At 44.9% G+C, this 25,120-nt stretch overlaps 1 protein-coding gene across 1 annotated transcript in view; it reads left to right on the plus strand.

Moving 5' to 3' along the window:
• Positions 1 to 24,181, plus strand: part of LOC101914590 (ras and Rab interactor 3) — a 175,168-nt gene extending 150,987 nt beyond the window's left edge. Inside the window, exons 21-26 of the mRNA XM_055813961.1 lie at positions 1,005 to 1,096; positions 4,391 to 5,857; positions 8,300 to 8,608; positions 17,137 to 17,268; positions 20,869 to 21,032; positions 22,986 to 24,181. Of these exons, the coding sequence (XP_055669936.1) occupies positions 1,005 to 1,096; positions 4,391 to 5,857; positions 8,300 to 8,608; positions 17,137 to 17,268; positions 20,869 to 21,032; positions 22,986 to 23,294 (2,473 nt within the window). The 3' untranslated portion in view covers positions 23,295 to 24,181. The remainder of the gene's footprint in view (positions 1 to 1,004; positions 1,097 to 4,390; positions 5,858 to 8,299; positions 8,609 to 17,136; positions 17,269 to 20,868; positions 21,033 to 22,985) is intronic.
• Positions 24,182 to 25,120: the final 939 nt, after the last annotated feature.

The raw sequence follows: 25,120 nt of genomic DNA on the forward strand, positions 1-25,120 counted from the left end.
GGGTGTGCATTTGTGTAGCAAAGAACACCTGCTCACAAGGCCTGCATTTTCTAAAATAATTTCCTGCAGTTTGCAGGACTTTTTGTTAGATTTTCTAATGTGTAAAATGATCCTGCACCATTCCTTCCTACCTTTTAGGGACTGTTAATGTTTTTTCTAGTCCTTGTTAGAACGGGAATTGAGGTAGGAGCAGGTTTAGCAAATTGTCACTGGGCAAGAGGCAAACCTGAACAGTTCACTGGCAACCCAGGAGTTCCATGAAATTATTTGCGATTTAGGGTGTGTTTCAGTGAAACCTAACTAACGTCCTTTGAGAGACTGTATCTTTTTTTCAGTGAAAATACAACATCTTTCCAGAAACCAATCAGTCTGAAGTCTCAGAGCAGAGAGTAGAGGGATATGTTTTCTCAGTGCCATGTAGCACTTCATCTTTTTCTGTCTCTTCATCCAGAGGTTACCCTTCCCCAGGAGGAGTCCTTCTTCCCTAACCCCACTGTGTCTTGCTCTGTCCCCATGCCTTACACTTACACTGATTTTTAAAAGGGAAAGCAAGATAGGGAAAGAGGGGTAAACAGAAAGAAAAAGGACTGTAAATACCCTCCACACCAAAAAGAATGGCTTTTCTAATTGCAATAATTACCATTTGCAACACTTCAGTTTTCATGGGAAGGTATTTCAACCCTTGTGGCCTTCCCTGAGGTGAGAGGCGTTCCTGCTGTTTCCAGAGGAGGAAGCAAAATGCAATGTTTAAGCTAGTGGCATGGCACAAAGCATCGCCACAGGAGCTGGTGATCTCTTGTGAAATCAGAGCAACTCAGGCTGGCACAATGTACATGATGCCTTACTGGCCACGAGATCTCCCTTTGACAACATCCAGGACTTGGCAGAACAGGGATGAAATTGCATGCCACTTCAATCATGAAAACCAACAATAAAATTAGGAATTCTCAACAATTGTGGGGTTTGTCCTTTTGTTGATTTTTCACTGTGTTTCTTTTTTACAGGGATTTGCTGCCCTTCACCCTGAAGCTACCACAAGCAGTATTAGAAGCCAGTAGCTTTCAAGATCTTGAAATTATCTCTAGTCTGGGGATAGGTAAGTCCCTTAAAGCAGCCAGAGTTTTGCTCAGACTTGTGAGAACCATGGTGCCTCACACAGACACAGTGCAACTAGAGGATAGATGAACTATTGTCTTCAGTATAACTGAGGAGGCCTGAATGCAAGAGAGAAGATGCTTATGATCTTCATATTTTATACGAGCACACTGAAAAAAGGTCTCTTGCCCCTTTGGACATAAACCTCCACCTGGACTTCTGTGCAGGGCATGGGATCTACAGTCCCACTGTATAAGCTGGGGCTTTCAACACTGGAAGCATGGCACAGCCTTTCAAGAGTAGCCTACACACATTGGAAGTAGTTGACATCTGAGGTATATGAAAAGAGGAAAACACTTTTGCAATTTCCCCTTATGATGTGTGTGGGTAATGCTGATGGAAATGTGATAAATTTTAATTTTGATATTTCTGCTTTCTCTTGCAGGATTTCTAGTTGGTAGAGAAATATGTAGTGTCCCAGCATGTTCTCTCGCCTCACGCTAATAAGATGCAAAAAGGAATGTTATTTTTAGTGACAGCACCAAATGAGCAAATTTTAGATCAGATGTGTAATGCTACAGAGCTGGGAAATTCAGTTCTGTTAACTAAAGGAATTATCCCTATTCCTTCCCATTTAACACTCTCCACTTGAGTAATTACAGTTAGCCACTCTCATACTACTTTGCTTTTCAGTTTTCCGTCAGCTGTTGAAAGCAGCAAAACAATGGTAAAAGCTGAAGAGTTAGCTCACTTAGAGATACTCACTAGAGCACCCTGGGGCTTCACGGATCTATTTTTGGATCTTCTGCATTGTACCTCCCAGAAGGCATGGGCAAACCCCACGGGTTTCAGTTCAGGGAGCTTTGTTGAATTTGACCATCGGATTTGCCTCTAACACATTTAGCATCCCCTATTTTGAATATGTTCCAATTTGTAAAAGCATCCTTGAGTATGAGCATCCAGCCAGCACTTACTGCTTAAAGAAAGGTACTTTGCAACTTGAGATAGCACGTTGCAAACTTATTATTAATTTTATTATAAGAAGTGTAAAAATTTGGATTAAAATGTATGAAGAATATCATGATTCTCCAACCTTCGGCTTAATTTGAGCCAGCAGAGGAGATCCTGACTCAGGCAACAGTCTCCAGCAATTTCTGAAAGGAAGGATTAACTAAAGCACAAGCAGCAAAGCAATATTGGTTGTAGTCTTCTTCCTCTCCTGTACACTGGTGGTCATAAAAGTGGTGATGCTTGGAGGTTTGCTTGTCACAGGACATTGCATGCCAGGAAAGTTTCTGACAACACAAGAAATCCTGCTTTTGTGTAAAGATTTCCTGGGAAGTTATGCCAGCTTCTTGGAGTGCCATGCTGTCTCAGTAAAGTCAAACAGGCTTAATTAATGGATTAATGTTTACTGCTTCCTTGAACAAAATGTTGTGGGTACAAATGGGTACACGAGCAATAAGTGCTGCCCAAAGTGGCACTCCCAAAGGAAAGGTAGCATTGTTTGAAATTCTTGTATAGTGCTTTTTATTTATTTCAAAGTTACATGTTTTTGAGGGTGTAGAAGTAAGATGTCTACCTGCAAGCTGGATTGTTCCACGAGGGATCTGGCTGTTATGTATTATTGTCAAAAAGGATGTACTGCAGGCCCTGTAGTCCTGACCTCACTGGTACAGAAGGCATTTTGGCAGAATTAGCGTGATTGCACCACACAAAGAGCACATACCACCACAGATGTGCTGAAGCCTCACAGAACTGCTTAATTATCCCTCCTAGAGTGTAAGCTAAGGGAGGATCCAGGACAGCAATAGGAGATGATCAAGCTGCATTTCCTTCTGTATGACACAGTGTGGCTGGGCTGGGAAATGCCCTCTCCGAAGTAGCTGTGTAACCCTTGGTAGGACCACCTCATATGGTCCTTCGCAGTCTGAGGGGAGCATTGCCTGTCCATCACAGTGTTTTATTCTGACCACTGCTGAGAAAAATAACCAACTTCCCTTTTGTAGAGTGGTTTACTCACCATTTCCTCAGCCCATGAGACTCCACAGCATTATATTCTGACTTAAGCAACTGCCACTGCCCTGTATTTGCTGATACCCAGCAAGAGTTGGAGCATTTAAGGGAAATCATACCCTAGACAGTCTCAAATGTGAGGGAGTTGGCAGTGTGATGCTATTATATAGTGCAGTTGCATCTGTGCATCTACTCCTGAATTCTGTTGTCAAGTGTTCTGCTGTTCCTGGCAACACTTTATTTTAAGCTTCTTTGTTCTCCTCCCTCTCATGGTAGGAAATCAGAGAATAAAGCTGTTCTAACCTCAGACCTCCCTAAGAAAACATGCTGATATGCTTATAAAGCCAAATTAGCCATGGACACTAGCCTAGGCTATCACAGTTTTTAGAGAGAGGCTAAATCAGCAGTTTAATCCTGATGGGAATGGACAGCCTTTTAGTTCACCTGTGCATGGCTTACTGTGTGCCTATGTTATAGAAATGCTTCGTTAGAGGGAGCAGAGGGGCAGCGAGGAGTCAGCCTGCCTCTCCTGCCCTGCACCCACCGGAGGAAAGGGAACAGTCCCTGTCCCTGGGACAGCTGGCTGTGGCCCAGGGAACCAGATCGCTGTCAGAGGGAGGGAAGGCCAGCAGTGGACTCAGGGCACCAAGGGGGAAAGGCAGGGCCCTGCAGAGAGCAGGTCATGGCAGCAGTGGAAAGAAGACAGCTTTTCCAGCAACAGTGTGTTGCTGGCTGCAAGCAGGAAGCCATAAAAAGTCACGGCTGCACCAGGGGGCAAAACGGGAAGAGGTGGCCTGTCTTTGGGGATGCAGTGGGCAAGGTAGAGATTTTATCTGAATGCGTTTCGTCACTGAGTTCTATGTTGGCTTTAGTTGAAGAGTTTCTTTGCTCTGTTTTGGAAGTTCCTTTGAGCTTTCCTGGGGTGCTTGTTTTTAGGAAGAGTCGCAGGCAGGTGCTGCCCAGGGCTCTGGCCAGCTCAGCCCTGCACCCCCTTCCATGTGATGGGCTGGGGCCAATGCTAGTGCAGCCGACAGGAGAATGGGTCCCTGGCAAAGCAAGCTGAAGACACCGTTCTGAGCTTTTCCCCTAGTTTGAAGCATGTCACACACATAAAACAAGCGACCCTTTCTTCACACTGTTTTGTGCAGAGGTGTGAAAGCTTGTGCACCATTTCTTTTAACAAAAAGTAGGACTTCTACATACCAGTAGCAGCTAAAATTGTCTCAGAATTTTTTCATTCTTCTTTTCTTTCATTCTTTTTTTTTTTTTTTTTTTACAGATTTCTGGGATTCCTCCTTAAACCACAGAAGAAGAGGAGAGGCATTATCCCACCCTGCTTTCAGCACTGCCCAGGCAGACAGCCTAAGATCTACCCAGTGTTTTGCAAGCAGCACAAACCACTGCTCATGTGAAATTGAGCTGTCAATAGGAAATGACAGGCTGTGGTTCGTGAATCCTATTTTTATAGAAGAGTGCAGTAATTCTTTTCCCCCGGATGTACCTCCTCCTAAAAGCCATCCTGTGAGTGCCAATCTTCCCCCTGCCACCACGCTCACTGAAAGGAGGTCTCCCCGCCGCCCCCCTCCACCTCCACCTTCTCAAGCTCTCATTCAGAAATCTCTGAAGTTCCTGCAGGACCCCATGACTGCCTGTGAAGAAAACGAGCTGCTTCTTCAGCCACTAGGAAAGAGCATTAAGGAAATGAAAATTGTGGGCAGTGACAATAAAGAAGAAGAAGGGAAGCAGAGCTGCTCAGTCAGTGAGCCCTCGGCAGTGAGTCCCAAGAAGGGCTCCCAGCCCTCTGTCCCCCCACGGAGGCGGCTGTGTGAGAGGACCTCAGAGGAGGGCTGTGTGGGTAAGCCTGGAAGTTGTGAAACGCTGCGAGTGGAACAGACGGAAGAAAAACAAGACACAAGTACAGAGAGCAAAGATAAAAGGTCGCTGTGCAAAAAGGCTGTAGAAATGCCTGGGGAGGTTCCCGAAAGGACTGTATCACAATTTCAGGAAACAAAGCCCGAACCTGCAAAGAAGAAGGAGGACATGCCTGGGATACAAAGCAGTGCTATTCAGCAAGGAAAGTCACCTCCTATCCCACCACCAAGAAGAAAGAGGCTTTCCCAGGTACCAAAGATCCCAAGCTCCTGCCAGTCAAAGCAAAGAACAGTGGCAGAGACTGCCACGGCGCAGGCTTTGTGCAAGAGAAGCCCAGCTACAGTGGCAGGTGGTGCCACTTGCACAAACACCAAGACTGAATCAGGACATGGCCGCAAATCTGTCAGCTCAGCTGAACTGAAAGGTTCACACTCGTCCCTGGAAGGCCCGGGAGGCAGCACTGTAGCTCAGGCATCAGCGTCTGAGCCAGACTCCTACTCCACCAGCAGCACAGAGGATGACCTGGAGATGCTGAGTAGCTCATCTGGTAAAAAGACACGGTCTGTGATCTTGGACAAGGCCAAGAACAGGCTGTCCTTTGCCAGCTTGTCCAATGTCTTCACAGTCTTTTTGTCTAGTGACAGGAAGCTGCAGAAGAAGATAGTAGAGTTGGCACAGGACAAGGATTCATACTTTGGCAACCTGGTGCGGGACTACCGAGTGTACAGTTTAGAGATGATGGCAAAGCAGAGCTCCAGCACAGAGATGCTGCAAGAAATCCGGATGATGATGACGCAGCTGAAGAGTTACTTAGTGCAGAGCACCGAGCTGAAATCTCTGATAGACCCAACCTCCTATACCGAGGAACAGTTAGGTAGGTGACTGTGCTTTACTCATCCTCAGGCAGGATTTGGGAAGGTGAGGAGGAAGACGGGATTATAGAGACATAGGTTCTGCATTACAGAATTATAAACCATCTCCTAAAAGCTGAGGGGTGCAAACTGAAGTCTACTTTGTGGTTGCCAGCGCTTGGAGGAGCAGCTCTAAAAACTGGGAGACCAATGAGGGGGAAAATCGCATTATGAATGTTTTAAAGGGAAGAGTTTAAGCAGAAGAGATGTATGTGTGTGTAAAAGAGACATATATGTATGTATGTATGTATGCATATGCATATACATATACACACATAAAAATCTGAGTCTGTGTGTGTATATATGTGTGTGTACGCATAGGCACATACACGCAGAGCTGTGTTCAAACACAAAAGGCCAACTCCCCCTGCACAGCTGTGCTCCCCATGGCCTTCCACATCCACTGCCCCACGCTTTGCAGTGAGGATGGAGAACTCCCTGCATGTAGCAGCCACATCAGGGGTCAGTCACTATCTCACAAGGAGTGACAAGACTACAATGATTTTGACTGGCACGTTGGAGGAGTCACTCGATCCTATTCTGTGCTCCTCAGAGCTCAGAGGTGTGGAAGAGCTGCCTGCTACAAGACCACTGCTGGCTCCAAAATGCAGAGTTCACTTCTCTTTAGCACAGACGTAGTTTGCTTTTGAGGAGAAGGAAAATAATACTTCTGGCTGTTTAGAAGTGTTTTGTTGCTTCTCCTTCAATATTCTGTGAGGGAGTAACGCGCTACTTCCCTCCTTGCTAAGAAATGCACTGGCCTGTAGGATTTTTTATCCCACTCAAAACCATACAGCCAGAAAAAGTATGCATGCGTGCACTCACACAGTCTTGACTTAAAACTGTTTCTTGAGGACCAAAAACCCATGCAGAGCTATTTATGAGATCTCTAAGTTGCCTTAAAGCAAGCTGGGAGCTGGAAGACCCCCAACACAGAACATGGCCAACCACAGAAGTGACCAGGGATTCCAGTGGATCATGCAGTTCCAGTATTAGGTGGGACCCAGCTAAGTGGTGAGCCAGGACCCAGAGGCACTCAGCTGTCAGTCTCAGCAGGCCCTGATGACTTCTTTCTCACTCAGCAAAGGCTTCACCTGATCCTGCAGTCTCTGCAGCAGAACAGACCTGCTGCCAGCCCCTTGCCATAGCTAGGAGGGGGGAGCTACAGTTTCACTTCTCATGCACTTCATATAACACCTGCAATTTTTGTCCCGATAACCCCTTTCTTCAAGGCAGAGGGGGGTGTCAGCACAGAGAAGTCTGTCTTGAGTCTGGATTAGGGAAGGTGGAGAGGAGGCAGAAAGAAATGTTCTTCTGCTTGGTAGAGTTGCATCTGTGCAAGGATCCCCCCACCTTCACACAGACAGACCTGGTTAGATCTAGCTCTGTTCACTGGCAGTTCCTTAACAGGATGATATGATCCAGTCAGCCTAGGGAGGACTGTCTTCTCCTGTGGAGGCCAGGGATTCCCACCACGTAAGATTTGCCATTTGAATTTGCCCTGCTTCAGGCTGACTTATTCTCTGGATTCTTTAAAATAGTTGCATTTTGTATACATAAATGTTACTGCCCTCTGTTTCACTCCTCACTGATTAAGCAAATGAACTCTTTTGCCATTGACCTTTTTGCCTCAGTGCAGGGGTGACGAAAGGATCCCTTGTAGTCCCTCTAGCTCTGCCCCTGGTTTCATGGAATCACACAACAGACTTTCTCACAGTCTCTCATGGTTCCTTTTGCCTCCTGCTAAATATTAAGCAAACTCTCAACCCACACAGACTATTTCCTCATCCACAGGTGGTGTAAGAGATGACTTGAGTATCAGTAAATTAGAGTCACCTGAGTGGTAAGGGTGAGAAACTTCAGACCTGATGCTGGTGTCTGCCTCTGAGCTGGTGGCTACAGCCCCTCTTCAGTCACTGCAGAGAAAGGGGCACTTTGAGGATGCAATTAATTTAATCCCAAAGCAAATATCTCAAACAGGTCTGAGAGATATGTTGGAAGGGACATGAGATGAATCCTACACGGACATCTGTAAGGGCAGGGCTGTAAAAAGAAGCACAGTTAGGTGAGGTTCCTCATCTCTTCACAGAGTTAGCTTTCCTGCTGCCTGACAGTGCCATGCTGGTCAGCCAGGAGTCAGGCAAAGACAGGCTGCTGGTAGCAGGACCTCTTCTACAGCTCCAGCGGCAGATACTGCACATTGATGTTCATCTCGAGCCTATTCAGGACTTCCGGACTTGGTAATGAAACATTTACTTTCTGGGATGTAATTTCTGTTCCCTGCTCACAGCTATGCAGTAGTGCATGAATAACCAACCACATGCTTTCTTAGGAGTTTTACTTGCACTTCTACTAATATGTTAATTATCTCTCATGGACTTTTGTATTCTCCCTTCTCTATGCAGAAGTGATTGCTGAGACGGCTTTGTACAAATGTGTCCTGAAACCTCTAAAAGAAGCCATTGATTCTTACTTAAAAGAAATCCACAACAAAGACGGATCTTTACAGCAGCTAAAAGAGAACCAACTTGTGATACAAAACACAACTACCACTGACCTAGGTGTCACGACCAGTGTGCCTGAAACTGTTGTGCTGGAAAAGATCCTTCACAAGTTCACAACCATGCACAAGGCCTACTCCCCAGAAAAGAAGATTGCCATCTTGCTGAAGTCCTGCAAACTCATCTATGACTCTATGGCTCAGGGAAACCCAGGTACAGCACTCCTACTGAAATGGTGTCCCTCACTGGTCCTTCTCCATGTATTAAGGGAACAGTGTTTATGGTACAGTTGATGTGGTAACATTCAGATTGGAGGTAACAGTGATGGTCAGTGTGTTTGGTATCAGCTGTCTGCAGGTTGTGTTCAGAATGGGGGCTGGTTAGCGACTGTGAAATTCTCTACACTAATAACAGCTATAAAATGTTACCTGGTTAATTTTAAGCTCCATAACTCCAGAAAACAGACATCTGTAAGTGGCTGGTTTATGGGTAATGTTCTTTTTGCACAGGTCTTCACACATTTCTCCACAAACCCTCAGAGCTCCGACCCAGCCTGTAGCAACTTAAGGTAAATTCTAGGAATGGCTCTTTGGGAAAAGTCTCTTGGTTTGGCCTTTACAAAGTTTTGCCTAAATTGAGAAGGACACACAGAATGCTAGTACTGATGCTTCAGTAAATTCCAAAAGCCGCTATGATGTGAGGAAGTATGTGCTCTGAGTATAAATATAACTTGGGCCTCAGGCCAACCACTAAATGCACACATTAGGCCCTTGGCCTGCAGACAGAGTGCATTTTTAAAGACAGACCAGGAAGCCACTTCCTTCAGGAATCTGTCTTGCCAGTTTAAGAGCTTTCTTTGTATACTGATGAGCTGATGACCAGCCATGCATATATTTGGAGAGAAGCCAGACAATAATTTGCAATAACTTGTGGTTGTTCATAAACTCAGAATCTCCAAAGGTGCTTTTAGCTGTTCTGCTTTATTTTGTACTGACAACAGCCTTGGAGTAGTCATGCAGGAATTCTGTCCCTTCTGAGCCTCATCTCAGGGTCATCCCTTGGACAGTATGCAGCAAGGTTCAATGACCAACCTAAACATGTTAACAGCAGAGCAAGAAGCCACCCCAGCACTAAGCCTAAGCGGAAGGCAGATAGTACCTCTCACTGTCTACAGGTATCATGAGAAGATTTGGACACATATAGGGGAATTTGTGGTAACTTTGTTAAAACAATTATGTTAAGTTCGAGAGTAAATTTGGTATAGATCAAAGACTTGCATGCCCCCTTAAAAAACACATAGAAGACACAATCTCCTTCCAATGCTGGTGGTGTCTTACCTGTCTGTCACACCTCAGCTCAGGGCTGGAATTTCTTGGTTGCAGGGAATGCCGTTGTGTCATTTTATGTAATAGAAATTAAGAGTCAGGGAAATAACTCAAAAACCCCTACATGTCTTAAAAGATTGACATTCATGAAATCAGAGGATTTTGTTGTGGTATGCTATGCTAACCAAAGCATTTTGGCCAGCTCTGCTGTTTTCTCATGTTGAGTACTACTGCAGGCAGGGTGTAGGTCAAAAGCTGACTTCATTCCTGTGCATTCAGTTCCCTCTCCTATATATATGATCAGTAATGCAAATTAGGAGCTGGTCAGAAGAAAACTGGCCTGGAATTAAGGAAATGTACCCCAGTGAATTCAGACCAGAAAAGGAGGTTAAGGGGGGGTGAATGCTACAATCTAACTCCTGGAAGACAGTGGACCTGGAGAGATTGAATGCAACATCCTGTAGACCCACTTAGAAGTGAAAAATGTGAAACCTCTTCAACAAAATTAACTGATCCCAGATCACTTTGACTTTCCACCTGGCAAAGACAAACATTCTGCAAACTCAAAAGTTTTTCTGACAGGGAATTCCCAGCTGTGGGCTGCTCAGACCAGATTTCAGCGAGTAGGAATTCTCCTCCTGCTCTCTGCCCTGGAAAGCAGCAACCCAGGGCCCCATCTGCTTTCAGCCAGCCCTGAGGCAGCACAGTGCTTTTAACACAGGAAGAGCAGAGGCCATGCTCGGCTTCCTGTGCAGTAGTCTGTTCTTCTTTTAGCTCCTTTTACTCGCTGCTGAATTAGAAAGTTCCCTCTTCTTCCAAGATCAGAGCAGCTGGAACACAAAGCTAATAATTCCTTCTGCTGCAGGACCAAAATCAGTCTACCTGTCACATGGTAATTACTTATGTTGCCTGGTTTAATTTGCAGTTTGGCAGCTCAGGCCAGGTCTTTATTCACTTTGCTGACCGTAGGATGAGCTGACCGGAGAACAGGGTTTCATCTCAAAGCAAAGTGCAAATACCACCAAATCAAGCACCCCTTTTTTTCAGACCTGTATGGGAACACAAGTTTTTTAACATTTTGAGACCCATGTACAGCAGTCCAGGTTTGGCCAGGGTGTCCCAACAGGTACGAAGTTTTCTTTAAAACTAGGGATAGGCTTACTCAGGAACATCTGTGTCTGTGCTAGTGCCCACCTCTGCACTGCTGCAAGAGTCATGAAACTTTGAAGTCAGCCTTGACTGACTGACTGAAGGTATATCAAGCTATTTTAAGAAAGGAGTTCTTTGGTTTGATTGAAATTCATACTACATGAAAAAATCTGCCTGAAAAATTCACTGTGGTTGAAGTCCCTGATACATGACTATGAACTGAATGGGTCAGATCCTCAGCTGGCTTGAACTAACATTTATCCCTCAAGTTGAAGGCAATCAACTTTTGAATCTGATTCATCACAAAGAATCAGGAAGGCAACTTCACAATCTTTGTCAATACACCTTTCTCCCAACAGACCGCTGAGTACAACTCTAAGATATAAGTCTATGGTGAAGTAGGACTCATTACAGCTACATGTAGTTGTAGGTGGCCACAGATGGGTAACATGTCTGGCTTCTCATTATAGACAATGGAGACTTACTCACTGGAGTTCAGTTGATTCATCTGGCTAGATGTAGGTGTCTGCTTTAGGGTGAGATGACTCATGACAAACTCCGCTGACGATATTGATTAGTCCATCATTGGCTATAAAAGGAGTTTAGGGGTACTGGTTCAGACGTTCACATGTAGAGTGTAGGTAGTGGTATTAGTAAGTGAATCCTCCCCAAAGGGACAATTATTATACCATGGTGGTGTCTCAGTGAGCTTTTCCAAGTTCTGCACAAACTTAAATAACAGCAACATATGCCTCCAAGAATGTAACCTATGATCTAAAAATATGTAACCTGACTGCTAAAGATACTAGGAGTAGTTAGTACGAATAACAAGCATTAAAAGAATTAAAAAGAAGAGTCTGGAAACCCAATCCACCCCTCACAAACTGGCTGGCATTTTTTTGTGGCATTTTTTCATCTGCGCATTAGAAAAAGTAAGAGGCAGGACTCATGGGGAGCTGTAAGCTCCCACTTCTCTGACTGCACCTGCATTTGGAAGGCATGCCCAAATACCACAGAGAGAGTCAGGCACATAGCTGATTTATACAGAGGAACTGTAATCTTATGTAGAAACAACCTACTAATTATTTATCTTTCAGAAATACCTTTACTCAGACAAAATGTCAAAGGTATATTGCGTGGTAGCAGTAGAATGAGGATCTGCTTTTTGCTCTATCAAAACCACAAGCGACACTTGTGGAGTGATAAACAAGATGCAAATCTGCAATGTGTGGTGTATACTGGCAGTGGTAAGCCTGGAGCACCCACCCTTGTGCTACCTGGGAGCTACCACTCTGTGGAAGAGAACTGATGAAAAAGCAAAAATAGAGGAGCAGTAGGCATTGGTTTATGAAGAAATACTGTGTGAGACAAACAGGCAAAACCTGATCAGTCCATGAGTGGGAAAGATCAGGCACGGAAAGGGTCAAAGCTTAAGCTGGAACTTTGAAAGATGGGGAGACTGCTTTCTGAGGAGATTCAAGATGAATGAACAGGGGAACAATTTTCTTACTGCAACATTTTTAACTTGTGGACTACCTAAGGTTATGAAGCTTCATTGTTTGAGTATCTTTGAACTGCACAGAGCTGGAGTATATGGTTCAAAACCAGTTTTGTACTAGTGATGGAGTTGGCTAGGTGACTGGCTCTAAAACATCTGATTTAATAATTCCTATTGCATAGTTCCACATGGCTAACGCACAGTCTGCTTTTGGAAAAAGAGGATGGGTAGGACACATATTTCATTGGAATATTTCTAGTCCTTAACTTTTAGAATGAAGTTTGCCATCCCCTGTAGGATTGAGCAGCTGGATATTAGTTGCCCTGATGCATTCCTGTATGGCTGCGCACTAGACAAAGGCATGGACATGCAGCAGTGTATCTTCAGTGGGGTAGCTGAGCTTGTGAAAAGGCCACTAGCCTCAAACTTCAGCAGCCAGTGTAGGACCGATACTAGAAGCTCTAAAACTATGTCAGAGCAATGCCACCACACTGCTCATTATCACATCTCACTTCTGAGAAGGAAAATAAAGCTATACATAACACCTTCACTTTGTTGTCTTTAGGAAGAGGATATTTGTATTAAGTTGCTATTAATGAAGGCTGATGGACTAGAGGTTGTGTTTTTTCTGGCTAGCACAATGTCTACATTTGCATTAAAGAGTCTGTTCCCCTTGAAAAATTTGAACTAATTCTTCTGATCTGAAAAACATATTCTTTTTAAGTGGATTCATGCTGCCTGCATGTATTAACTCTCTTAATTCAACTATACCATAAATCAAACCTTGCTGAAGTAGTATGGGATAGACAAGAGACAGCAAAATGCTGGTGAGTGGAAGAATGGTAACAATCTTTTCTTACGATCTTGAACAGATCTCATTTAACCTTTCTGTACCTCAGCTTTCCCAGCTATAAAATGAGGCTAAAATTCGTATTCCCTGGTAAGCTGCTGCTAGTCATCATGCCAGTGGTTCTGAAATATTACAGCAAGGTGCAGAGCATCATCACTGTCTGCTGATTGTCAGAATATACATGGAGGGAAAAGACATGTATGAATGTGTTAAAATAGGCTGTAATTTCTTTATGGGGGCTTGGGCAAAATTCCCGTTGCTTTAAATCATGTATTTAATTAATAACCATCTATTCAAGTGCTGTATTCCAGCCAGGAGCTGACGTTGTATTTGCTTCACTATAAACATAACAGGATGAGTTTGTGGCAGAAGAGAAGGCTTATTTTAAGCTTCTTATAGATATTTATGAAATAAATGTTTCCTGATCCTGCAGGGAAGAAGGGGAAATAAAGCAAGCAAGTCATATCTGGAGTAAGACAATACCACCTTGAACAAGCAAGCTCAGTCCCAGTGTCACTGAGACCACTGGCAGGGTCAGAGCTAGATTTAACTCCATCAGCTGCAAATAGACCTCTCTGTGAGAGACCACAGATGGAGCTAGAAATGCAAGTTGGGGAACTTGGCTCTGGCCCAGATTGAAAGTGGAGCTGAGGAGGTAGCAGCCTGCAGAGAACATCCGTGCTGCAGCTCCCAGATGGATACTGGTTAGTGCCCTGCTACCTTTCATGGCACAGGGAGCATGTGTGTTGCAGGATGCTAAGCAGCACCAACCTCAGGTGTCTTGGTTCACAGGCACTTTTTCATGTATCTTTGTGCCTCTTGGTCATATTTGAGTTGCTGACAGCACCTATTATCCCCATGGATGGATTGAGATACGGGCATCTCAGGGCCATACGTGGTCTGATGGCTGTACAGGTCTAAGTTAGTCCCTGTGCCGGCTGTTAATCCAAGGCAAGGAGAACAAGGGGAGGTTCAGAGTTCCACCCTCTAAGGCACCTATCCTTTGGCTCCATGTGCAGTCGGTGGGGAGAAGCTGTTGCGATGCCTACAAGGAGCAGGCACAATATGCCATGCCTGACCTGCCCTAGGCAACACGGGAAGTTTGTGGCAACACACAGATCCTTGATGATTAGCTTTGCTTTTCTCTTATTGACACCTACAGCTCCTGCTGACTTCAGCTTTAGCTACAGACGTGGGTATTTAAGAATTAGGCTTCATATTCCCACAAGTGGATTAAAATGATGTCTAGTAATTTATGCAGGTTATGAGCATACAGAATATGGAGAATGAGTACTCTTTCCATTATTGCAGTCAGACATCCCTGCTCTGAGTTTATTGATCAAAAAGAAACTGTATACCAGATTTTTGCATTTAAGCCATATAAACATCTGGAAGTCCAATAATATTTCTATGAAATCTTGAAGTTGAGAAAGTTTTATAAAAAGGGCTGGTGGGCAGAGCAGCTAAATCAGCTTAGAGAAATGAGATAGCAGTGAAAAATAATTGACTCAGTGCCTGCTTGTACATACAACCACTTCTCAGATAATAAAAAAGAAATAGAGAGATTCTCTAGTTCTTGAAAAGAATCCTCTTAACTTTCATTTCAGTTGACACTAGAAGTTGATGGCTGGGGCCATGGAACTGTTTAGTTCCAAGTTGATGTTTCCACTCTGCATTGGTTGGTCAGTCCATTATCTGTTTGGTGATCTCTTTTGGTGACATTTTATTTAAAAAACAAAAACAAAAACAAAACAGCATTTTTTTTCCAGTCAATAGGAATTCGTGTTGTGAAGTAGCAACTTCCTTGGATGCCCTAGCAGACACAACATGGATTGGTCATGAAAAAGAAGTGGTAGGGAAGAGAAAATTCTGCTATTGGTGTTGCACTGGAAATCCCTTGGCCTTCAGTAAATCAGAAGCACCCAGTCCATGCCACTGGTCAGTAACTACAACATCATAAAGAAAAAGTTTTTAAAGAAGGGTAGTAAGTGAGCCTAGCAAACTCTTTGGTACTTCATCTTCCTTTAGTTTTATGCAGAACTAACTCTGTTGGCATCTGATTTACTCAGGTCAAAAGGAGAACAGGGCTTTTCTCTGTGCAGTTTTTCTAGTACATTTCCATGTCTTAGTTTTGCTAGACAATATTAAATAGCTGTAATACTAAGCTGCTTGTGTTAATATATATGACAGTAATGAATTAGATCTTTCACAGAGCTGAAGCTTTCACAGAGGCATAAGCCAAGGCAACAACAGACAAACAAAATGTCCATCCAGCTGTTAATGAAACCATAAAGTCCTTTTATAGTTTGGTTGAAGACCTAAGGCTGTATCATTTAAGTAAAGGCAACCATAATAAAGCAAACAGAATTGAAAGCGTTAATCCAGCTTTCATTAAATAAATTGTCTTTGTTGCAGCATGTGGGGACTGTTAGACAGAGTTACAGCCCTGACGGTCTGTCATCTTCCAACAGTTTGTTTTAACTGAATCAACTTTCTGTTCACTAGATATTACTGGGTTTACTTTAAAGCCACATCTATTATATTTTTTTTAAAATCAGGGGCTAAGATCATGTTTATTTGAGGCTTCAGAATATCTTTCTTTGCCAGTGCAGAATCTGTATCAGCTATGATGACAAAAAAGGAAAGCTGACTCATGGCAAAGACTTGAAATAAGTAAGTGGGAACATTTGAGAAATAGGAATTTGTGCCCTACCATGGAAAACCATGTGGACTATGGGCCAGAAATGGCTAGGGCATAATTTCACCAAAGCTACATCCAGGATAGCTTTGATTCTTTACAAGTGAGACACACATGGCCCGTGAAACGATACACATGGCCCATGGAACCAACACATGGAAGTGCTCAGATGAGGAAAAACTGCCCACAGTCTAAGGGAGGACATGCAGAATGAAAGCAATCTGGTCTTAGGTTAAGAGTAATGGTCAGCTCGGAATGTTGGGAAGATAGGTCTGTAAAGCAACTTGTTATTATGGGTTCCATGATGAACTTATGAGATGTTGGTGGAAAGTGAAAGCATCTTTCAAATAAGAAAAGTAACCCTTTGCGAAGCTTCAGTTTGGATTCTATTTTAAGTAGTAGTTATTTATAATAGTGACTGTTAACTATGTATGCTTTTTTGTCCTCGGAGATCCCAAAGAGCTCTTACAGCTTACATATAAGATCACTTTGTTGATTTTGTTGATAAGGATGTTTTAAACACAGGAAATTTTGAGCCCATGAGCAGCTGTTCCTGTAGCACTTGCTGCACACCAAGGCCAAAAACTAGTCTAAGTACAATGTGAAAGGCTTTTTGTTTTCTTAGACACCATGGCTGGAAAGATGCTTCCTCTTAAAATCCTAGCTTTTGGGAGACTGTTTTAATTAGGAACATGGAGTGTGATATTTTGCCTTCTGAAGGAAATCCTCAGTCCGAAAACCCACTATTCTATTTTCTGTTCTTTGGTCCCACATATACAGCAAACCTAAGAGAATAAATATCCCTAATGCATGTAGACAGCTTCACTGCTAACACTGCAAACCTGGATTGCAGTCTTGATGGCGGTGTCAAATCAGAGGGCTGAGCTGGCAGCCTTTACACTTTTCCAGGATTGTCATTTGTCTGTGATCCATGAAGTTTAAGTTTCTTTTTCCCCAGTTAATAAAGAATGGCAGAAATGGAACTCACTGAAAATTTTCTAGCTCTTATTTTGGGCTTGAAGCAAGTTTACTTACTTTTAAAGTGAACTAGCTTTCCCTTTGTCAGCATTTTTCTTTGCTGATGCTTTCAAGCTTTAACTCTTCAGATAGTGTAAACTAAAGTCTGCAAAGGACATGCTGGCTGAGAAGCTGTCATTGTTGTTTGGGAACGTGTCTTTGTAGTAAGTTTATTGGGACCACTCTGTGTTTCTCTTTGCTCAGGGAAGCCGTACGGTGCAGATGACTTCCTGCCTGTGCTCATGTATGTGTTGGCCCGCAGCAATTTGGCTGACGTCCTTCTGAATGTGGAGTATATGATGGAGCTCATGGACCCTGCTCTGCAGCTAGGGGAAGGTAGGAGGAGTACAGTATCTGCTCTGGGGATATTCGCTTTGGAGATCATTATTTACCTTGCTACAGTGTTTGTGAAAGTGAGGTGGCAAGGCTCTGGCTAGGCTTTGTGGATAAACTTTGGCCAAGCTTTTATAAATCTGAGGCTTTAAAATTATTGTCAAACACTTTTAACTGTTTTTAGCAGTGCAGTGCCATTAGACACCAGCTAGAAAGGCAGGGACCCAGCATAAAAGGCTGAGAGAGTTGGGGTTGCTCAGCCTGGAAAAGAGAAGGCTCTTATAGCAGCCTTTCAACACCTAAAGGGGGCTTATAAGAAAGATGAGGACAGACTTTTCAGTAGGGCCTGTAGCGATAGGACAAGGGGGAATGATTTTAAACTAAAAGAGGGTAGAATTAGATTAGATATTAGAAAGAAATTCTTTACTGTGAGGGTGGCAAGACACTGGCACAGGCTGCCCAGAGAAGCTGTGGATGCCCCATCCCTGGCAGTGTTCAAGGCCAGGCTGGATGGGGCTTTGAGCAACCTGGTCTAGTGGAAGGTGTCCCTGCCCATGGCCAGGGGGTTGGAACTAGATGATCTTTGAGGTTCCTTCCAACTCAAACCATTCTACAGGTCTGATTCTATGACAAATGAGAACTGAGTTGCTTGACTACTAACCTAGAGCAGAGGGATCTAGTTTCCTTGGCCCAAAGGCTGAAAAGTTAAAAGGTGTTCTCCTAAAATTAAACTGCTGCTGCAATCCATTGTGTGGACACTTTTTATTTATTCCAGTGAGAAAAGAACACATTTCTTCAACTGCATCATATGCCTAGAGCCATATATCATTCTCATGGCCACTCTGCTCCTAAATTTGAGTGACCCCTTCGACAGTGTTCTCTGGCTGAGTATCATAGCAAGGCAAAGAAAGGAGAGTCACATTGGAGAGGAATATGGAGTTTGGATGTGAATAAAGACCTCTTCTATTACAGGGATAAATATGCCAGGGAACTGTGGGCCTTTAGTTACTGCTTGGGAAGCAAATGGTACTAACAGTGACGGGGGGAAAACAGATCATTTATCACCAGGTAGTCACCAAACCAATAAAATGGGTTTATTTTAGACTTTATAAGTACTGAGGTTCTAGAAGGGGGCTCTGGATGAGCAACAGCAGACAAATTTCATTTATATTAAATGGAGGTATAGGTCTGTAACAAAGAGCATGTCATCCCCGCACAGTGCAGAAGTGGGCAAAATTACTAACAGAATGAGCAGCAGCAATGCAATCGTATTAGTTAGGGCTTTCTGCACTGGCTGATTTTTCTGCTGAAAAGAATTGTTAGCAGAAAAAATGTTAGCCTAAGGAAAGCATTTTGCTGACATAACTAAGCTGGTTTTGGTAACTAGGCTTCCCACAGGTTCTTCGTTTCAAAAGGGCACACTACCAGGCGGGTTACTGAAGTCAGCGGGGTTGGGGAGCTCAGGGTATCAAAGGCAAAGCTGGCTGAAAGTTCTCTTAAGTCAAAGATGCAAAGACTGTGTGAGATGTGCCCTCCAGGCAAAGGGGAAAAATTAAGTGAGGCAGTTCCAGATCGAACTGGCTGAAATAATCACATCAGAAGGGAGACTAGGAGTAACTGGGGATACAGGGAATGGAAAAAAAAGAAAAAAAAAAAAAAAAAAAGAACACTTCAATGAAGACATCTCTGAGATTGCAAAGTGCAGGGCTGGAACAGGAACTGGCAAAAGTTAACTTGAGTTAGGCCTTTCAAAGTTAAATGGCAAAAGGTGATTCAGGCATTGAGATACAAGGGAAAAAAGGAAAGCAGAAGTGAGGAAACTGTGAAGTTATGTGAGGTCAATACACAAAATCATTTAAATCTGGCCTCCAAATTAAAACTTTACTTTTAATTTTATAACAACAGTGATGTGGATTACTGGGGCAAAGGCAAGGACAGAAGATGGGGAATGACTGTGTGGAAATAAGATACTGGAAAGTGGAAGAAAAATTAATCCTTAAAGAAGATGTCATAGGGGGCTAGGAGATCTTCCTCCCTGAATTATGAGGGAAGGGCTACACCAGGCTGCAGGTCCCATCCTGGTCAGAACAGGAGGAATGACAGACAGGGGAAGGCAGTAACTATGTTTAAGACAGGGAAAGTGGCACTGGCAAACCTGTTATCGGGCAGCATGTCGTGGGAGACAACACAGAAGTGGTGTTCTGGGTGTGTGCAGGCCCACACATCTGTGGGACGCTCTTCATCGGATCCACCTGAGTACAGACAGTAAGATGGCAGCGACTTGTCTCTCCTCTCCCCCGCCAAACTCTGACGGTGCTCTGCAAAGGCCGCCCTTCCTGCCCGCCCCCGCCGAAGCGGCCCGCCGCGGTGGCTGCGGGGCTGGCCGGGGCGGCGCGGCGCCGTTAGTGGTGTGGCAGTGCCACCCCGCGGCAGCGGCCGCCGTGGGGCCCCTCACCGGCCGGCACCCCCGCCGCGCCGCCGGGCGAGCCAGCGCTGGGCCGGCCCGGGCCGGGCCGAGGCAGCTGCGGGGGGGCGCCGTGCGGGCCCGGGGCGGCCGCTCGCACCGCTTCAGCCCGGCGCGCTGTCGCCTGGGGGCCCGGGGGACGCGTCCCCACCCTCGCTGCCCCCGGGACGCCGCGGGGCTGCTCCAGCAGCTGCCCGCTGCCCTCTCGCAGGAGAGCCCGGGCTGAGCCCCGGGGCAGCCGGCAGAGCCAGCGCTGCGGGTGAGCGGTGCTGGGGTGCCATGCAGCCTGGGCAGCCCCCTCCTCATGTTAACCCTGTCCTCATACCAGGGCTTACCTCCTGCTTTGCTGACGAACCCTGTGCTTATCATGAGCTTCCCTGGCTGCTGGAGCTGGTTACTTGTTGCAGCAGCAGTCAGGGAGTTTCTGAGGGAAAAGGGCTGGCTGTGGGCTTTTCCTGCTTTGTCCCCTGTTTCTCTGTTTTAGCAAGATTTACCCAGCAACTCTGAACAGTCCAGGAATTACTCTCAGCCAAGCAGCTGGGCTCCCTGTCTAGTTGATAGAGATGGAGGGACTACAGGGTAACTTGTCCTTACAGGTCTGAGACATCCTGCAACAACGCTGAGCCCACAGGGGACCTAAACATTAGAGGGGCTGAATCCAGGCCTTATACTTTTCCTACAGAGCGCTCACTATGATTGTTACTTTCCCCCTGCATTATGGGGAATGCTCAGGAGCCCAGATTACTTACTTGTTGTACTGGCCTTGTTAAGCACAACACAATGATGGCCGTGCCCCCAAAACCAAACCATCTGTGGTCAAAGGCGTTGGTTTGGGTTTGTTTGTGAGACCTGCTTTTGTACTCATTTACCTTCAGTCTCTGTTTCCTCCTAGGGCACCTACAGCCTCAGCAGTCTGGGCAGTGACATTGCTGTGAAGCAGAAGGAGGTGGAGGACGCTGGTTGTTAGGTGTTCCTTCTCTTGGGTTAACATCAGACACCCCTGCAACTCCCTGCAGCGAGGCCCAGATAGTGCGAGTGTTAGACAACTGCCACTGCACGGGCACAAGCAGTCAGGATGGAATTGGAAATGGATGGCCTGTGCTGGTGTGATGTTTATACAAGACCACCTTCTTTTGCAGGCTCCTATTATTTAACCACCACCTATGGGGCACTGGAGCACATCAAGAACTACGACAAAATCACTGTCACACGGCAGCTGAGCATGGAGGTGCAGGACTCCATTCACCGCTGGGAGCGACGGAGGACACTGAACAAGGCCCGGGCTTCCCGCTCATCAGTGCAGGTAGCTGACGTTATTTTCTAGGGAAAAAGCCTGGAAGATGAACATGCTCTCACTATACTAAGTTTTAATATGATAATTATTTTTTTAAGGTAACCCAAATCACTATTAAAAAACAAGAGTACATACATACAGTGCAAGATTTCTAAATTTTAATAAACACACCTCATTTGAAATATATAATACTTAACAAAATGCATTTTGAAATCTTGAAGTACTCTCACAACAGTATAATTTTAAATATGACTGCAGAGTGATTTTGTTGTGCTTTCTTGAAGGAGGTACGCTAGAGGCCTTCACATGTGGAGAGCTGTGGTGGGGAGGCAGGGAGCCCTTCTCCTGCATCACCCTTAGGGGCTGGGGGAATCACAGAGTCATAGAATGGTTTGGGTTGGAAGGAACCTTAAAGGTCATCTAGTTCCAAACCCCTGCCACAGGCAGGGACACCTTTCACTAGACCAGGTTGCTCAAAGCCCCATCCAGCCTGGCCTTGAACACTGCCAGGGATGGGGCATCCACAGCTGCTCTGGGCAGCCTGTGCCAGTGCCTCACCACCCTCACTGAAGTAAAGAATTTCTTTCTAATATCTAATCTAATTCTACCCTTTCTCAGCTTAAAGCCATTATTACCCTTTGTCCTATCACTGCATGCCCTTGTAAAAAGTCCCTCTCTGGCCTTCTGGTAGGCCCCCTTTAGGTACTACAAGGGGGTATGTTAATGGGCTAAGCTGAGATGTGAGCAGGCTATGTGGGGGTGGTTCCTAGATGGCAGAAAGATGTAGGAGGACCTGAGACGTCTGGAGGGCCGGTCAGATGAGCATCTTCCAGAGTCTGGCTTTACCTGTCTGGCAGCAGGGAAGACCAAATAATGTCAGGTTAGCTTTGAAGCCCATGCTGTGTGTGGCCTGGTGAAGACCTCCCCACGCACCAGAGGGAGAGGGTCCCAGGAGAGATGGGTGTTTGGGGCCTCCAGCCATGATGAGGCTGGCTCCAGGACTGGGGTGCCCTGTCAGCCCCACGTCCTTTGATCAAATTGACACCCACAGGGAGGCAGCAAAGGCTACGTCTCAGGTTCTGTAAAGCCTTCACAATGCAAAACTGAAAATTGTGAATGCTTCCCCAGAAGATTCCCACCACCTCCAGGAACATTAAGGCAGGGTTTTTGTTCCTTTGAGTGAGAGGTAACATCAGAGACACGTGAGCCCATCCTGGCAGAGGTAAACAGCTTGCTGATGTGCCCCTGCACATCCCTCTGGCTGCCTTAACCATCTGCAGAGATACACCAAAATTCCTGGAAATTTTTTTGACCTTCACAGATACAAATTAAACACACAGGTTCCACCGTGACCAAAAGGTCTCTATGTTCTGTTCCTCACGAGTTTGGCAGGAGGAAAGTTGTCCCAACAGTTGTTACGGCCTGAAACGGGATACAAGTAAATCAGCCTCCTCAGCATAACAACGTAACTTCTTGTTTCCTTACTGAGGGAAGGAAGTTTGGAGGACACGCTCTCAAGATGCTGTTTGGGTGATGGAGTTGCAAAGGTCGCCACACTGCTAGCCCTTTCCTGTTACTGTGAGACAGGGTTTTCAGGCCAGATCTCTGAGGTTTTGGCTTGTTACTCTGGTCTTACTACTTTGCACCCTATTTCTTCAGGAGCTGTAGAAAGGTGGGAGAAGGAACTGCTGCAGACTGCTCCTTAAAATCACAAAAAAGCTTTCACTTACGTGTCTTTATAGGGCTAATTATTTCATTATTTGTTAGTTTAAGTATTTGCTGATTGAGAGGTTGTTTATCAGAGGGGACAGAAGAGAGAATAACTGGGGCATTAGAGGAGACTGGAGGATATTTGGGAGCATTTAGGAGCTCTAATCAGCTAGAGTTTTGGGCTGAATTCTGCCTCCTTCAGTCCCAAGTCACTGTGCTAACTGCAAGATCTATCCTCATGTATCTCTTCAGGACTTCATCTCTGTTTCCTTTCTGGAAATCGGTGCTCAGTCAAGGACACTTGCTTCCCGGAACGACACCACAGCTGAGCAGCTGAGCCAGCAGTGTGCCGAAAAGTTTGAAGTCTCCCATCCCAAGGATTATGGACTCTTTGTTTATGTTGATGACCAGTGGCTGCAGCTGGACAAAGACGCCCTTCCTCACCATATCAAAGCCTCCCTGCTGAAGAGTGAAATCAAGAAAGATTTCCATTTTATTTATAAACCAATAGATCATAAAGCCCCACCAGTTCCAATTGTCAAAGAGTCAGACTTTCCCTAAGGGCCATGCTGCTCTTCTGTTGTGTTTGCTGTCATCCTGGAAGGGCTGGAGAGTTTATCTCATGACATCCTCTGGTATCTGCAGACCTCAGAAAATCTCTGGAGCATGGCCTTCGACACAGGGCAGATGTGCTAATTGTAGATGCTGTCTTAATACAGGGCATTTCTCAGCAGAGTTCATTTGCAGAAATAAAAGGAGCATTCAGGAGAACATTCATCCTTTGGAAAACTTGAAGTATGAAACCTCAGAACCTCCCACTGGCAATGTCACAGAATGTAAATGGACAGTGGAGAAAATCCAGAGATCTTGCCGAGAAGGGGACTTTTACTCCATAATAAATTATGGCAGGTGTGAATCATCTCTGTGCACAAGGCCTGTGTCTGCACACACCTCAATGCTATCTGGAGGTAAGACTACATTTATGCCTTATAGTATCTGTTCACCCAGTTTGAATAAATTGAGTCTTAGACGTCTAATGTATTCAGTGGCATAGGGTTGCCTCCGGTAGCAGAACTCCATCTCTGTCTTGCTGTCTACAACATGCCATTGCCTTTGAAATTCACACAATTACAGACCATGTAAGATGATCCTGTACCTTCACTAAAAATACATTTTCTGCCGTCTATTTGTCACTGAAATCAGGTAGCTTAGGCATTTTCATCAATGTATTTTTCTTAAAGATTGAAAGTCTTCACCGCCAGTTTTACATGTACAGCAGTTTTAATCACAGTGGTTGTATGATAGTGTCATTGGTTATTGTATATTTATTTCCATGTGTGATACAGTGCTATTATTTTAAAATAAGTGTTTGTAAAGAACTTAATAATTTTCCCAGTGTAGCAAACCAGATAAAATATGAAAGTAAAAAAGAGCTAGAATTAAATATCTGTCCTTTTTTACCTGGATATAATTTTCTCTAGTGTTTTCATAGCTATAAGTCCCACCAGGTTATTACTTTAATAAATTCAGGATGCTGCAGATAGAAATTGCTGGTTTTCCTTTCTACCTGTATTTCAGTCATTCTGTCATTGCAGACATATTTCCTTGCAAACCTGAATTCCCGCAGAATAAATAGAACCAATGCAAAAATGCATGTCATGAAATTACAAAAAAAGTGTCCAGGATTGGATAATGGAAGCAGGAACCTTAATTGCAAGACAGATCCATGTCTTCTGGGTGCCTTCATTCCCACTGTGAAACCAAGTTGCTGGATTGTCTGCATGTGGGAGACAAGTAACCTCAACTGCAGCTACAGCCTTGGGTCAGGCCTAGCAAAGCTCTGCTTAGGAAGAGAAGGTGTTTCGCTGTGGGTTTTGCTCAAAGCTACTATTGTTTCCTTCCACCGACATTCAAAGAAAGAACTGGGGCATGCTGGGCCAGGTTGCCCATGGTCCCTGCCTTACTCCTGAAGCTCCAAAGGCAAAATGGAATTGCATGTTACCTGATCACTCTCTTAGCCTCTGGAGCTTGAAATGTCTTCATCTACTGCCCCAGCTGTAGCATGCACTGGCCAAATCTGCACACAGATAGCAAACCAGTGCTGTGTATCTGCCAGCTGGGGCTGCGTGCACGTCTTGTCAGGAAGGGAGAGCAATCAAGAATGAGGAACAGTGAATAACTGCAATCTTGGTTTCCAGGACATCATGCGCAGAGCTTGCAGTGTGTGACACCAGCACTGAGCTGACTCCAAATTCATCGTTACTTCTGCTTGTGTACAGCTGTTGGCACATCCGCCATGCCGCTGGGCAGCACACCTGCAGAATGCTGGAGCTGAACCCCTCCCTCGCACTGCCATTAGCCTCCTGCAGGTCAGCATGCTCCTGCTG

This window comes from Falco peregrinus, chromosome 1 (assembly GCF_023634155.1).
Source record: "Falco peregrinus isolate bFalPer1 chromosome 1, bFalPer1.pri, whole genome shotgun sequence".
Lineage (NCBI taxonomy): Eukaryota > Metazoa > Chordata > Aves > Falconiformes > Falconidae > Falco > Falco peregrinus.